The 16,577-nt window shown below is 49.7% G+C and overlaps 1 protein-coding gene across 1 annotated transcript; it reads left to right on the plus strand.

Annotated features, from left to right (window-relative positions):
• The first annotated feature begins 286 nt into the window (after window positions 1–286).
• tfap2c (transcription factor AP-2 gamma (activating enhancer binding protein 2 gamma)) lies at window positions 287–16,577 on the plus strand. The gene is made up of 7 exons (XM_056274179.1): window positions 287–361; window positions 1,347–1,817; window positions 2,214–2,265; window positions 7,368–7,590; window positions 11,749–11,867; window positions 14,633–14,774; window positions 15,699–16,577. The coding sequence occupies exons 1-7, from the start codon at window positions 314–316 to the stop codon at window positions 15,991–15,993; spliced, it is 1,350 nt and encodes a 449-aa protein (XP_056130154.1). The 5' UTR covers window positions 287–313; the 3' UTR covers window positions 15,994–16,577.

The raw sequence follows: 16,577 nt of genomic DNA on the forward strand, positions 1-16,577 counted from the left end.
AAAGGTGGAGATATCTGCACGCCAACTGTTCTGTGGAGTTGCTGCGCAGACTTGCGAGTCGGAACGACGCCCCTGAGTTGGTGGGACCCCGCCGCGAGCCGTTTTCTCCCTGCGTCTCGCGCATCGGTCGGCTTTTGCTTCCGGTCCGAGGAAGACGCCGAATTCATGATTTGGAGGAAGCGCCGGAACTGACAAGAGACCTGGATTAACTCGCAGCCCAGAATCGGTTTTTCTGTTCGTGTGGTTTTTGTTTTATTTGTCTCCCCCCCTCTCTCCCCCCCCGAGAGACGTCCCCCCCCCTCCACCAGAGACCATGCTGTGGAAACTAGCCGACAACGTCAAGTACGAGGAGGACTGCGAGGTTAGTCTCTCTGGACAGCCACGGGACACGGCCGCCACAGGCGCGCGGGCTGGCGGGCGAGCGAGCGAGCCCGTGGGCCCGTGCGCCGGCTGTTTTTTTGGGGGGGGGGGGACTTGAATAAAAATGCATGTGATGTGGACTGTGAAGACCCCCAGACGACACGCTGAGTACCGACAACCGATCAATTAATTAGCGCAAACAACGATGCGAAAAGCCACGAAGCTTTAATATTACTGTTATCATTATTATTATTATTATTATTATTGTGTGAATTAATTTATTGTAAAGAGCTTTGAGTGGCTGTTGTAGCTATAAAAATGCAACTTGATTGATTGATTATTATTATTATTATATGATTATCGTTATTATTTTTACTATCAATATTATAGTGGTCATCCAGGTTGGTAATAACATGATTATAATAATAATAATGAGCATAATAATAATAATGATGATGATAATAATAATAATACTGATGATAATAATAATAATACTGATGATAATGATAATACTGATGATAATGATAATAATAATGATAATAATAATGATAATAATAATAATGATGATGATAATAATAATAATACTGATGATAATAACAATAATAATAATGATAATAATAATAGCCGTGTCGAATCGTTGCCATTACTAATAAATGGAAGTTATTTAGAGATGCAACGTGGAACAAAATGTCCATTGTTTGAACGCAACACGAGGTAAAGAAAAGAAAGAAAGAAAGGAAGAAAGAAAGAAAGGAAGAAAGGTGTTGAGAGACAGAGAGAGAGAGACTCCCCCCCCCACCCCCCGTTTCTTCTTCGCTTGCACAATCCATCAGATGACGGACAGCCCATCTTTATTCGTTTATTTCAAATTAAATTAAGTTCTATTGTATCGGACGAGTGTCTTTATCAACCATCTCGCTCCCTCCCTCTCTCCCTCTCTCTCTCTCTCTCCCCCCCCCTCTCTCTCTTCTTTTTCAACCCCCCAGGAACGGCACGACGGCAGCAGCAATGGGAACCCGCGGCTGCCTCACCTGCCGGCGGTCAGCCAGCACCTGTACAGCCCGCCTCCCTCCCTCTCCCACTCGGCCGGCTCGGACTTCCAGCCCCCCTACTTCCCTCCCCCCTACCAGCCCATCTCCTACCCGCAGTCCGGCGACCCGTACTCCCACCTCGGCGACCCCTTCAACATCAACTCCATCCACCAGTCCCCCTCCGCCAACCAGCAGCAGTCCTGGCCCGGCCGGCAGAACCAGGACGGGCTGGGCTCGCACGCGCGCGGCGGGCTGGCGGGTCAGATCCTCGGCCTGGAGGGAGGCTCGTCGGGGGTGAGGCGGGACTCGGGGTTCCGCCGGCCGGAGCTGCTGCCCCCTCACGTCCACGGCATCGACACGGCGTCGGTGATCGGCGACAATTTGGGGATGCACGACATGGGCCACGGGGGGCTGGAGGACGTGCAGGTGAGACAGCGGCGGAGGGGACAGAGGGAGGGGAGGGGGGGGCGAGAATATGAGAGAGAGAGAGAGAGAGAGAGAGAGAGAGAGAGAGAGAGAGAGAGAGAGAGAGACTATGTACGTGCATGGGAGAGAGAGAGAGAGAGAGAGCGCGTGAATATGAATGGCCTATGGGCAGCTTAATTGGGTTTTTACACGGTGTTCTCATGTTATGGTCACGCGCTCGACACCGGGGTTGTGTGAAGCATGTTGCCCGTTGTCAAGTGTCCCCCTCCCCTCCCCCTCCCCCCCACAACACCCGATGTCGTCGCATCCCTCTGCACTAACCTTGTTTCTGAGTCATCTGTGCAACACCCGGCTTCACGACTGCTCATCCTCACTTCTTCTTCTTCTGTTTGCCAGCATGTAGACGACCACAGCATTATAATGGCAGATCAGACAGTCATCAAAAAAGGTGAGGTCATTTCCTACTAGTAGATAACGCGGCAGGTAGCCCGGTTCGGCAGCCAGGCCCCCACCCCCACCCCCCACCCCCACCCCTGACTCGATATGAAAACAGAAGGGTAAAAACAAAAAACAACAAAAAACAACAACTCGGGACAAGTACTGGTCGGTGCAACGGGTATACACACACACACACACACACAACAACGTGAATCCAGTTTGTACTGGAAATGTACTGCGTCGGCCGCGTTTTTCCACCGCGGTGACGTCATAGCAAGTATTTGTACAGCGGCGTGTCAGGACAGCCCGTGTGGGAGCAGGCTACAGGAGGAGTCTTGTATCTGTACTCGCACCGCACACAACACGTAATCCCCCCCAGCACCGAGGTGCACTTTAAGTAAGCCTCCGATGATCCTCGGCCTGCCCGACTGGCGGAGGCGTCTGAATGGATGCCTGGCGAGGAGGGGGGGGGGTAAAAAAATCCACCCCTTTCAAAAAATGGCAGCCTAGCTGACAAGGCAGGGGGCGTAGAGCACACCACCCCCCCCCCAGCCTGTGTTGACTGGACCCCCTTGGGGGTGGGGGGGGGGGGCTCGGCTCCTCTCCAGGCACACGCTAAGCTACATGGATGTCCCGCCATTATTTCCCCCACCCCACCCCACCCCCACCCCCACTCTTTCAGGGTTTATTGAGTTGATCTTGAAGCCGCGGTGCTTGACTGCACGCAGGGTGTGGTGGGTTGGCTTGCACACGGAAGGACAATTTGGCAATCTGTCGGGACACGAAGCCTCTCGGAGCAGGACTCGGAGCAGGACTCAGTCCTGCTCCGAGTCCTGGATTTATTGCGTTAGTCCGACCAGAACTGGACTTTTAAGACACACGCAAACCGTGCTTTCTGGAAGTGGGACTAACACACCTAGACCAGTGGTTCTCAACCTTTTTGGGGTCCTGGACCCCCTGCGTATTTTGATCTACCCTGAGGACCCCTCCACCTGATCTTGGGGGAGGGGGTTGCAATTTGATAGGAACAGTAGAAACTGCATTTTAAATTGCATTATAGCATTTATTCACTCTTTGGGGCAAAAATAAGAGCTTTCAGTTGTAACTTAGATATAGTTAACAAAACAGAATTCTTATGCAGTAACTTTCAGATATATGTAACAAAACAGGATATGTATTCAGTAACTTTCAGATATATGTAACAAAACAGAATATGTATTCAGTAACTTTCAGATATATGTAACAAAACAGAATTCTTATGCAGTAACTTTCAGATATATGTAACAAAACAGAATATGTATTCAGTAACTTTCAGATATATGTAACAAAACAGAATATGTATTCAGTAACTTTCAGATATATGTAACAAAACAGAATATGTATTCAGTAACTTTCAGATATATGTAACAAAACAGAATATGTATTCAGTAACTTTCAGATATATGTAACAAAACAGAATATGTATTCAGTAACTTTCAGATAGATGTAACAACAGAATATGTATTCAGTAACTTTCAGATATATGTAACAAAACAGAATATGTATTCAGTAACTTTCAGATAGATGTAACAAAACAGAATATGTATTCAGTAACTTTCAGATATATGTAACAAAACAGAATATGTATTCAGTAACTTTCAGATAGATGTAACAAAACAGAATATGTATTCAGTAACTTTCAGATATATGTAACAAAACAGAATATGTATTCAGTAACTTTCAGATATATGTAACAAAACAGAATATGTATTCAGTAACTTTCAGATATATGTAACAAAACAGAATATGTATTCAGTAACTTTCAGATATATGTAAGAAAACAGAATATGTATTCAGTAACTTTCAGATAGATGTAACAAAACAGAATATGTATTCAGTAACTTTCAGATATATGTAACGACACAGAATATGTATTCAGTAACTTTCAGATATATGTAACGACACAGAATATGTATTCAGTAACTTTCAGATATATGTAACAAAACAGAATATGTATTCGGTAACTTTCAGATAGATGTAACAAAACAGAATATGTATTCAGTAACTTTCAGATATATGTAACAAAACAGAATATGTATTCAGTAACTTTCAGATATATGTAACAAAACAGAATATGTATTCAGTAACTTTCAGATATATGTAACAAAACAGAATATGTATTCAGTAACTTTCAGATATATGAAACGACACAGAATATGTATTCAGTAACTTTCAGATATATGTAACAAAACAGAATATGTATTCAGTAACTTTCAGATAGATGTAACAAAACAGAATTCTTATGCAGTAACTTTCAGATATATGTAACAAAACAGAATATGTATTCAGTAACTTTCAGATATATGTAACAAAAGAGAATATGTATTCAGTAACTTTCAGATATATGTAACAAAACGGAATATGTATTCAGTAACTTTCAGATATATGTAACAAAACAGAATATGTATTCAGTAACTTTCAGATATATGTAACAAAACAGAATATGTATTCAGTAACTTTCAGATATATGTAACAAAACAGAATATGTATTCAGTAACTTTCAGATATATGTAACAACAGAATTTTTATGCGGTAACTTTTAACAATGCAAACGGGAGCGAGATCTCTTATTAAAATACAATAAATTACACTTGTGAAACAAATGTAATTAGAGAAAAAAGTCCTGTTACCCTTTATAGTTTAGGTAGATAAAGGTCTCAGTCACATTTGAGTAAAATAATCCTACTTCTATAAATGTCATAGCATCTTTTTTTTAAAATATATTTTATTTTCACGGACCCCTTGCAATTACACCACGGACCACTAAGGGTCCGCGAACCCCCGGTTGAGAAACACTGAGTCCTAGATGATGCGGCTGGGGATGGGTTTATTCCCGGCATGTACACGCGCTTCAATCGGCCCCGATCTGGCCCAGGCGTTCTGCGCATGCTCCATAGTTCCCGTGGCGGTCGGTCATCCAATAGCGAAGCAGCTGAAAGGGGGACATGTCGCCGCCTACCGTACCGGGGTGGGACATGCTTCCGTCAATAAATCGATCCTCCCCCCCGGGTCTTGTAGTCCAGTGCCTAACCGAGCTAGCTCGACTTAACTAGCGCCGACTTCTCACTCCCGACTCGTCACACGTGGACGCCTGGTCAGGACCCCCCCCCCCCCCTCTTCGTCACTCTGCAACGCTCCGGGTGCCATATGCCTCCCTCGACGCCGGAAACAGACGTGAGACCATAGCCAAACGCTCCCTGCTGCGGTGCCAGACGAGCGGAGGGTCCAGCAGGGCTGCCTGCGTCCAGCCCCGATGACGCGGAGGTGGTGCGTCCTACACCCGGCTGTGTCGCGAGCGCAGCCGGGACACAGCCGGGTGGGGTTCATATTGTAGGGTAGGGTTCATATTGTAGCGAAGTCGGGGGGCAGTCCGAGATACCGTCGCCACAGCCGGGACGCGAACCCGTATCTCCCGCACCCGCAAGCGACAACGTTAACCAGTCGACCAAAGGGTCCGACCCGTTAGTCGAGGACCAACGTGTCTACTTATCCATGCACGTTACACTATACACGTCTGGTGATTGGTTAACACCTGTGACATCACCACCAAACTACCCCCCCAAAAAGCCTGTTGCACACCGGTTGGAGCAAACCTGTCTTGTAATGGGACTACCCTCCATGTTGAAAGCTGACGCTAAAGGGGTACCCCAACAAGTCCTCCGGTAGTTTTCTGGTGGAGGACAGTCTCCTGGGTACCCGGGGGCTGTTGCAAAGTGAGGAAGAGGGGTGGGTCCTGACCAAGCATCCGCACGTGACGAGTTGGGAGCGAGGCCTCGTGCGACACACTCCCGAGTCAAAGCTGCATTGGCGTGTGGCACCGTTATTCCTGCCCCGAGTCGGACGCACAGACGCCACACTTGACCTCGCCGCGTTGTATTGAAATGAAAAGCTCGGTTCTCCATCGTAGGTGCTGTAGCCTGTCCACACTCCCGTTTACCCAACATGCATAGAGCCACGTCAGTATGCTGGTACCTTACTGTCAACACTAAGACATGCTTCATCTGCACATAATATCCCGAGGAAATGACCATTTCATATAGCATATAGCATATAGACAGGTTGCTATAGAGATAGATTGATATAGCTAGAGTGCGAGAGAAAATGCAATTTTGTGTAGCTATAAAAGTTTACTTTTTCATTTTGTAACTCAGCGTAAACGCACTAGCTTGTCCACAGTCCACTTATGCAGATGAGGGCAAAGTTGCACCACACGTGCACGAGTGAGCTCGTTACTTCACAATGACTGTGCGATGGCTTACTGTTCTGCACGGTAGCAAGAGGTGTGGCAGTAAGCGCACAGTCAACACATCCCAAACCAGTCCCGGCCTGGTCAGGGAAGTCCCCCCCGGCGCCCTCTTTCTACTGTTCCCATGCTCAAGGGCAGGCCGGGGGCAGTCAGGGGGATGGGGGGGGGCTTCACCCTTTGTTAAGAGCGGCGTGCCATTCCCCGCCATGTGTAGGAACCTTGAAACGCTGACGTGACTCCTGTGATTTTTGTCTCAGTATTAGGACTGCGTGGTGGCAGGAACCTCGATCGCTTTCAGAGGACTTTTTATCAGGGGGGCGTTCTTGCGGGTGAGGATGACGCTAGCTATGTTTTGTAGTGTGGTGTACTGTTTCTGTATATGTGCCCTTGTCAGTGGTTGGAGCGAGTTTTTGTTAAAAGACAAAAAAAATATATATATATACATAAAGTGACCCTCTGTCCCAGACTACCTTGCCCCAGGTAGGGCGAGCTAAACGTTAAGTGTCTTTATCTTCTCCTTCCCTGAGCCACTGTCTCTTAACCAGGCAGCATCAGTGTGTATTGTCTGTACTTGTTTGCGAATAGTGTTTCAAACAAGGGTGTTTTGGCTGTTAAAACCTTTGGATCCCAATGTTGAAGGAGTCCCCTGTAGCTAAGCGCACCAGCCATTACGGGTTTACCTGGAAAGGAGACGAAATTTACAAAACAAAGGTCTCAACCAGCAGTCATGTGTCTTCACATTTTCCACACCACTCCTTTCACCTCACCTAAACCTTTTCCATTTTTATTCATGTTGTTTTGTCCTCATGCACCACCCCCCCCCCCAGGCCCCGTGGCTTTACCCAAAGGCAACGCGCTGGGTCTCCCCTTCCAGAAGGAGTCCCTGCTGGGCATGGTGTCCAACCCCACCGAGGTGTTCTGCTCCGTGCCCGGCCGCCTCTCCCTGCTGAGCTCCACCTCCAAGTACAAGGTCACCGTGGCCGAGGTCCAGCGGCGTCTCTCGCCCCCCGAGTGCCTCAACGCCTCCTTACTGGGCGGCGTCCTGCGCAGGTGAGACGGAACCGGCATGTCTGAACCGACGTATACATACGCAATACATACATACATATAAAACCGCTCCTTCACTCTTGGGTTAGGGTTAGGGTTAGGGGGGTTTGGGTTAGGGTTAGGGTTAGGGGGGTTTGGGTTAGGGTTAGGGTTAGGGTGTTAGGTGTTTCTTTTTTTGTGTTGTTGTATTTTTTCCCCCTTTTTCTCCCAATTGTACTGGCCAATTACCCCACTCTTCCGGGGAGGGCTGCAGACTACCACATGCCTCCTCCCATACATGTGGAGTCGCCAGCCCCTTCTTTTCACCTGACAGTGAGGAGTTTCACCAGGGGGACGTAGCGCGTGGGAGGATCACGCTATCCCCCCCCCCCCCGATCAGGCGCCCCGACCGACCAGAGGAGGCGCTAGTGACGTGTCCAGGACACATACCCACATCCTGCTTTCCACCCAGAGACACAGCCAATTATGTATGGAGGTAACGGGGATTCGAACCGGCGATCCCCGTGTTGGTAGGCAACGGAATAGACCGCCATGCCACGCCACCCGGACCCCCCTCCCTCGATTATACGAGTGCTCAGTTCCTCAGGTAGCGCCAACACTGCTGCTTCTATTCCACCAGGTAGTCCTCCCTTTGCACCTGTTGTTCCAGGTGCAAAGCCTCTCCGGTTGGATGCCGGAATAACTGGAACAACAGGGTAGAATAGAGCACCAGCAGTGCTGATGGTATCTGAGGACCTGACGGAGAACAGCTGCATCAGTCTGTAGGCCACAGAGCAAAAAACTCATAACAAGTCCTGTAAAGTAGTACTGAGTCTTTATTGGGATCGTTCTTCACTTAGAAAAGTTCAAATTGTCATCAGTGACTCGTCACACAAAGGACCGTTGTTGTCGTGGTACGAGTAAAGTGATTTATGGAAGGCTGTCTAGAGCCTTTTTGAGCATACGCTTCACGTTGTGTCGTTTTCAGAAACTCCCAAGTAGCAGAAGCTTCCACCGAAGCGAAAGAGATCTCCTCGCCGCACCGGCCGACTCGATAAAAGCAGCAAATCTGGAGACGGTCACGCAAACAAAAGCTCCTTTTTCATACTCGAAATCGCTGGCACCGTCAGGAAAACAACTAACCCGCCACCATCCAACTCGTGGATCCTTTTTTTTTTTTTTAGTTCCTCATTTGTGGTGTTTACTGAGGGGACAGGACTTGCCTGGGAAAGTTATGCAAAAGAGGCACAACAAGGCAGGTAGCAGCGAGTTTGCAGAAAACGAGAAGTTGCTGCTGCTAGTAAAGAGATATGGCAGATGCAGCCGGTAGAGAACCTCCACCAACAGATGCAACAGCAATGATGGCTGCAATTCAGGTTCAACTGTGGGGTGGGGGGGGTTGCTTTTATTTTTTTGTTGGTTTGGCAACGGGGAAGGTGCTTACACAACACTCATTCAGGTTTCATTTTGAACAGATCTCTCGCTTCACGAGTCCTCAAACATCTATACGGGTGCCTGCAAGTTCAACAAAAACAACCACCCCCCAGGATTGTTGTCGCTTCAAAGTGGGCAGTGATTCACCGGTGCCAACACAAAGCCGCCTGATGTGATCAGTTCCCCTTATTTCATCACAGTGTCTTCCGTCTTGACCAGGGGCGGCCGAACCAGGTGCAGAAAGCCAAAGTCTGAACTGTGTACTTCCTCCACCCGTGTTATAAATTGCCCCCTAGCTAGCTGAAGAGTGGTGCTGATCAGTATCAGCTGGTTTGATACACGGGTGGAGCAAATACACGGTTAGGGCTTTCACTCCACTGCTAGAAATGCAGAATAGAATTTGGGCCAGTAGTTGGACCAGTAGTTGGACCAGCAACCGACAGTGTTTTGGTCACTCGCTGACCCTTAGGCTGTGGCATTCTGACGCATATTGTGCCGCAAGGTGTGACCTTTGACCCTCTCCTAGAATAAGTGGCCGTTGTTCTTGCTCACCCAGGGGCGGAACATTTGGAATCTGGTTCTCAAACATCTCCTGGTATTTCTCCTCGTATGTTGTGGAATTTCTCACAGTTTAGCAGGAAGTGCATCTCTGTCTCCGCCCTACCTGCCGTACAGGGACCACGTATTCTTCACTCTTTTGGTAGCCAAGATTTTTTTTTCTGTCTGCCCTTTTCTTTTCTTGTTCGCCCTTTTGTGTCCGCCACTCTCTGGACCTGGTTTTGACATGACCACCAACGAGTGAGCAAATACTGGGCGAGTGTGGCTGGACTGAATGAGCTGCAGTGCTGCTCTTCGACGTGCTTCGTAGAAGGAAATTTAGCTTCCCCCCCCCCCTCTCAAATAGCAGTTTGGCTTAGCTGCTCCGGCTTGTCACTTTTTATTTATTCATTTAGCTGCTGAAGGTTCGTAGTGTTCTTTGTGTGATCCGCGATTCTGACTCTTTGGATCCTTCGGGGGATGCCTCAACAGTTAGCAGCAAAGCGGGAGGCCCTGGGAATCGTCCCTGTGTGTCGAAGACGGCTGAGTTACTTCATCCGGACACGTGTACTGACAGACACGTGTCATCACTTCGGTCTGACTGACGTCTTCGGTCGAACTGACTGCAGACGTCCCCATCCTTATAGCCAATACGGTCGCACAATGACCGAAACCGACGATGGGTTTCACACGGGTGTGAGCCTTAACTAGTCACAATGGTCATGTGTACTGCTCGAGTGTTTGCAATCGCAGCGTCGTAAGATGGCGGCTTCTGTACTCTTACTGGTGGGCGGTAATGAACGTCACATGCACAGACTGTGGCTCTTATGGATAAGGTGAAGGGCACCATTATGGTGGGGGGGGGGGAACAGTGGTCTCTTATTATGCTAAGGCTCTCTTCACGTGCGTTCCTGTTGATGAAGCAGTGGAGGTGGTACTTCTGATGCAACTTCCTGTGATTTTCTTACCCGGATTATGGAGCATGCATCAAGACGTGTCTGTATGGGATTTTTGTAGACATAATTGTACTGTATATTCGTGTGTATGTGTGGGGGGGGGGCACAGTTGTGTGATATTTGCCTGCCATAGGGATGCCCATACTCTTTTGGTTTGTTTGCATTCGTGTGTGTGTGTGTGTGTAAAAGTGGAGTTGCACTTGGCTAGTTTTAATTGTGACAGAGTAGTCGATCTCACGGTTAATATGGCAGTCTGTTGAGGGACTGGGTGCGGTGGGTGGGGGGTGGGGGGGTATACGAAGAACCCCTTACCAGAGCTTTGCTGTCTGTGTGCCAGCTTTTTGTGCTTGGATTGCACATTTGCCACTTCCCATGTGCCTTTGCCTAACACGTTAACGCTGTCACACACACACACACACACACACACACACACACACACACACACACACAATCCAAAACAATTTTAAGTGGGTCATATAGCAATAGGAGGGGGGTAGTTAGTTGAGGAGGGGGGGTGAAAGCGAGAAGCAGAAAAAAGGGGTGGGGGCAGTCACACACACACACACACACACACACACACACACACACACACACACACACATATACACACACACACATACACACACACCCCTCCCTAAAAAAAAAATGCCGCCTCTTTCACCCTCCCCGAAGATGGAGAGACTGCCTGTCAGTCATCCGGAGAACGGAGTGGGCTGCAGAGAACGAGACTGCTCGTGCGAGGGCGGAGGCATCAGTTGCGTCCGTGTCCTCCAGGGCAGCGTTGGTATCGCAGCCCGTTCGGAGTTTGATTTATTCGTTTTAGAGCGGGTGTGATGAGCCTCTCGTCAGGGACGAGCGCCGTTGACGAGGCCCCGGCCTGCAGGCTTTTTGTTTTTTTTCTGAGCATTTTAAGGTCTCAAGCCTTCAAGTTGTAGAAAGTGGAGCAAACCGGTCAACAACGGGGGGGGGGGAGGGGGGGGAGAGCATCCTCGCTAGTGCACCACCCACTGTCATGAATCCCTCTCGTTTACGTACCAACGGGCCCTGAAAACGAACACACACGTAGGAAATCTGACCGAAGGGGATGTTTAAAGGGCGAGGGAAAGATCTGGCGTTCCTGTTTCCCCGTGAACATTTCAACAGACGATGTTATCGATGTGAGAGAGAGAGAGAGAGAGAGAGAGAGAGAGAGAGAGAGAGAGCGAGAGAAAATAAACCAAAACAAAACCAACAACCCCTATTTCTACCTTCACAGGGCCAAGTCGAAGAACGGCGGCCGCTCTCTGAGAGAAAAGCTGGACAAGATCGGGTTGAACCTGCCCGCCGGAAGGAGGAAGGCCGCCAACGTCACCCTGCTCACCGCTCTGGTAGAAGGTACAGACAGCCTGCTCTTGGCTAGCATAACTGCTAGCATGACTGCTAGCATGACTGCTAGCATAACTGCTAGCATAACTGCTACTTGCTCGTAGTCGGCGCGCCGCTCGGTGACAGCGTCCTCCGCGTAGCGTGGCGTGGTAGCGGGGGCCATTCCCCAAGCTAACTTCACAGGGACCAGCTCGTCTGTTAGAGACACTTACCTGGCTCACTGAGCATGCAGCAAGACAGGCGGGTAAATCTAGAGGACGCAGTAAGTCCTCGAGTGGTTAGTTTGCTCCGGTTGCCCCCGCGGTGCAACGGCGTGCCGCGTTCTCACCGTGAAGGAGTAGGCCAGCGTCGGTTCCGTGGTCCTTCCTGCCTTTTGACTGAACCGGTGTTTCAACGCAGACTGGCTGTATTTCTGTTTTTCTGTCTTTTGGCTCTCGGAGGAGCCATGACATAATCCTATGTGACTCACTCTATGACATATTGAGGTTGCAAAGCATCTGGTTAAGACCCCAAAGTGCAGCCAAAGACAAAAAAAAGAAAAAAGAAACACAACAAAATGTGGCTGCTTGGGTTATATTACCGCTTTCAGAACCGTGGCAATATCCCATATGATATACAAAAGCACCATGAAAAGCAGAGGCTTGGAGATGCATTGTAGTCTCGCTGTAGACAACAACAACAACAAAAAAATATTCATGAACTGTTTACAACTTGGCCACAGGACCTCATCCCTCCCCTTAACGTCCGCCCGGGGGACATGGAACTGATTTTCGTTTTGTTTTGTTGATTTTTCCATCCCGGCTCTCTATTGTTGCAATGCAGACGGGGACACTGAGACCTTCTCTTTCTAACGTGTCCAACGCCAAGCCAAGCCAAGCCTCAGAACTGCAGCCTCGGCCAGACTGATGCATCACCACGCTGGCGAGCTCGCTTTAATCACGGCTATCTGCCCCCGGGGCTAAAGAGGACATCCCCCCCCCACCCTTTCTCTCTTTTTTGTTACATTTTTTGTCCCCCCCTCCTCCTCCCCTTCCTCCCCTCCCCTCCCCTCTCACCTTCCACGGCTCTAATCTTTATAAATGGGGCGATGGTTTCCGACGCCGGAGAATGACTGGAGGCCTGTGTTATTTAGAGACCTTCAAAGCTGAATGGAGGCTTTTTATCTGGTCTACAGCTCGCTCTGAGGACCAGCCGACATTAAAGCTTGTGCTTTTTTGAATAGCGCGTGTCCTTTAGCGGTGTGTATGTGTGTGTGTGTGTGTGTGAAGAAGCATCTTGCCTTTACGCACATTAATCCATCACGACCATGTAAGCCAAGTCACCCTAAAGACGGGGCCGTCTTCATCTCGCCGGCTCTTCTTCCCCCGAGCTACACAACCGGGCACGGCTGACTCTCTATCCCGCGCTGCTCAGCCGCTTCCCTCAGGGTCTTGGCCTCCGCCGTGTGTCGACAAGTAAACGGGTTGCTACCGTTTCGCCGTTTCCAGGGGGGGAAAAAAAGAGCTGGGCAGCCAAGACGCGGGACGCCATCTTGTCTTGGTCCAACTGGCCCGCGCCGCGGCGTCATCCGACTAACTGATGACGGTCTTTTGTTATACCGAACGATATCTTTTTTTTTAAAATAAATTTATTTCTGATTTTTCCCTTTTTTCTCCCAATTTAGTGGCCAATTGATCCCTATTTTAATTCAAACACCCACCCTCGTCCTGCATGCGTTCGCCAACTGCATCTCTCCGGCCGGCAGTCTCGAAGGAAAGCGCCTCCCCACTTTCGTGACAAGGCGACTCCAAGCCGAACCACTGTTTTTCCGACACACACAGAGACGCATTCATATGACGAACACAAGCCGACTCCGCCCCCCTCCCGAAGACAGCGTTGCCAATGATCGCTGCTTCATCGAGTCCGGCCATAGTCGGATCTGACGAGACCGGGGCGCGAACCCCGGTCCCCAGTGGGCAACTGCATCGACACCAAGCCGATGCTTAGACCGCTACGCCACCGCGGGCGCATACCGAACGATATCTTAAGAGATTTTTTTTTTACATTTATCTTGACAGAAAGTCACCTTGTCCGTCTCGGGAGAGAGCTCCCTCCTCTGTTTGCTCCCCCTGAGGTTCCTTTTTTTTAGGGAGTTGCTCCTCGTACGATGCGAGGGGCTAAGGACGGGATGTTGTGTTGCTGTAAAGCCCCTTGAGGCAAATGTGTAATTTGTGATATTGGGGCCGTACAAATAAAACTGACCTGACTTGACTTGACTTGAGGAAGACAGCGGAGACCTGGCCGAGGAGCGGCGGCATCAGAGCAAACAGAAAAGGTTCAGGCGAGGAACACGGCCATGCAAAGCAGCTCGAGAGAGAGACAAGAATGGACACAAACGCAGAGTCTGTAGATAACGTCGTAGTCCGGTTTAGTTCAAATCCAGGCCGCCAAAAACCCTCCTCGGGGCTGGTCCTGTCCTCGCGCTTCTTAGAAAGCCGTTTCAGTTCTCCGAGAGCGGACGACTCTCAAGTCAGTCGCTGATAAACACCATCCGCTGTTTGAATTAGCGCGTAGCTTTGCGTAGCAGGGGCCTCGCGTGAAGCGCTGGAGGGGTTTCCAGTCTCGAGGGGCGAGGTCAAGGGTCAACGTTCTCCTGAAATTATAGAGCGTTCCTGCTTTCGCAGGGTCGAGACTTGCCTTTCGCTCTTAATAAGTCACATGTGCGGCACGATTTGTCAACCGTGATCTCCTCTCCCTCCCCCTCCCTCCCCCTCCCCCCCCCATGTTTCCAACAGGTGAGGCCGTCCACTTAGCGAGAGACTTCGGCTACGTGTGCGAGACGGAGTTCCCCGCCAAGGCGATCGCCGAGTATCTCGGCCGGCCGCACGCGGAGCGCAACGAGGTCAACTCTCGCAAGAACATGCTGCTCGCCGCCAAGTAAGTGTCACAGCCCCCCCCCCCCCCTTTAAACGAGGCGACTTGCTGCCTGCGCGGAGGAAGTGTTGCCCTCTAGCAAAGCAGGGAACGCCGGGGTTTGTGTGCGTCTGCGTGTGTGCGCGCTTTTAAACTGCAAGCCAGGAGTTTCACGGAATTCACGGTTTGCAGGTTTTTTTGTGTATTTGAGTTTAATCACGCGGCACCTTTTTTCTAAGTTCTCCACGAATCCGGGTCGGTTTCGCTTGTCCACACTGTCTCTGGGCAGATCACCGGGACTCGAATCAACGGATAAGTCGGTTGATCCGTCAACCCGGCCTACCCCTAGAAGAAAAGTTCACTTTAGCGCGCTTTTAGCACGCAACTTCTGCGCTAAAACATAGGCGAGCGTACTTGTACTCGGGTTGTACTTGCAAACGGTACACTGGAGAAGAGTGTACTCGGAGTGTACTGGCACTTCCAGACTGGACAGATGCTTTTTTTCTGAGTACACTTTCAGTATTTACGCGAGTCAACTGAAAGTGTACATTTCAGTCCCCACAATACAGTACAGTGTACTTTAAGTACAAGTACAAGTTGATTTAGTCCCAGAGAGTAACAATAGTACACTTACACATACGCTTTAGCGCCACAAAGTTAGTATACACTGGTTTAATAAAAACGTGCTCCAAGTAGCCTACACAATGTGTTGTAAGGGACAAGCCTTTACTTTTAGATAGGATAAGATGGGAAGGAATACAAACCTAGGTTAGGGTGCCAGGATAAAGTGCATGTATGTATGTGACCCTTGCCGGGGTAAATGAAGGGCAGTTTGGAGTGTGTTTACCCCGGTCGGATACAGACCGTAGTTTGGGTGGTTTAGAAGTGAAATCAGTTTGTTCGCATTTAAGAGCAATTTGTTCTGCCCGTGTTCTGCTCCCCCCTCAGACAAATCTGTAAGGAGTTCACCGACCTGCTCACTCAGGACCGCTCCCCGTTGGGCAACTCGAGGCCGGCGCCAATCCTGGAGCCGGGCATCCAGGGCTGTCTGACCCACTTCAGCCTCATCACCCACGGGTTCGGCTCGCCGGCCATCTGCGCCGCCATGACCTCGCTGCAGAACTACCTGAACGAGGCTCTCAAACAGGTGGACAAGATGTACCTGACCTCCGGCAGCGACACCCAGGGGTCCTCGGACAGCGGGAGCAAATCCGCCGACAAAATGGAGAAGCACCGGAAATGAGGCCTCCGAGGAGGGGAGCCCTCGTGAACTTCAGACGCCCACCGCCCTTCCCCCGACCCTTCACGTCTCCCCCTTTTTTGGACTATTCTGCTATTTACTATTGTCACATATTTCTAAGAGAACTGACCCTGATTTTTTGTTTGTTTGTGTGTGTGTGTGTGTACGTGTTCCCACGCTGTTTTACGAGCACTGCACTCTGGAGAACTTCGGGATTTCTACGAACTCGTCAGTCCTTTGTTTCACCACCGGTGGCTAACCTTTTGGCAGGACGGCCATGGACATACCGGCGGAAGCTCCGCCCATACCAGGAAGTATAACGTGCCACAGTGAAACAAGCCAGACAGAGCGCACAGTGCAAAACACTACGGCGGCTCGTGGGCCAACGCTACGATCACAGGACTCGGACTCTGCTGGAAGAGAAGAAGAGGAGAACAGAGAGCAGACTTTGTATTTTTCTTCTTCTTCCTTTTTTTTTTTTTTGTTTTTCACCCTTGAGGACATCATTTCAAGATGAGTTGCTGTGGCTGGGAATTCTTACCCCCACCTCCCCACCCCCACCTCCCCACCGCCGCCGCCACCCTCAA

The sequence above is a fragment of the Lampris incognitus genome, chromosome 2, assembly GCF_029633865.1.
Source record: "Lampris incognitus isolate fLamInc1 chromosome 2, fLamInc1.hap2, whole genome shotgun sequence".
Taxonomy (NCBI): Eukaryota; Metazoa; Chordata; class Actinopteri; order Lampriformes; family Lampridae; genus Lampris; species Lampris incognitus.

Bases quoted from the DNA above. Each gene is read 5' to 3' on its own strand.
- tfap2c (XM_056274179.1), top strand. From the start codon at position 314: ATGCTGTGGAAACTAGCCGACAACGTCAAGTACGAGGAGGACTGCGAG. The intron at 362-1,346 runs GTTAGTCTCTCT...TCAACCCCCCAG, and splicing joins AGTACGAGGAGGACTGCGAG to GAACGGCACGACGGCAGCAG. The intron at 14,775-15,698 runs GTAAGTGTCACA...CTCCCCCCTCAG, and splicing joins AACATGCTGCTCGCCGCCAA to ACAAATCTGTAAGGAGTTCA.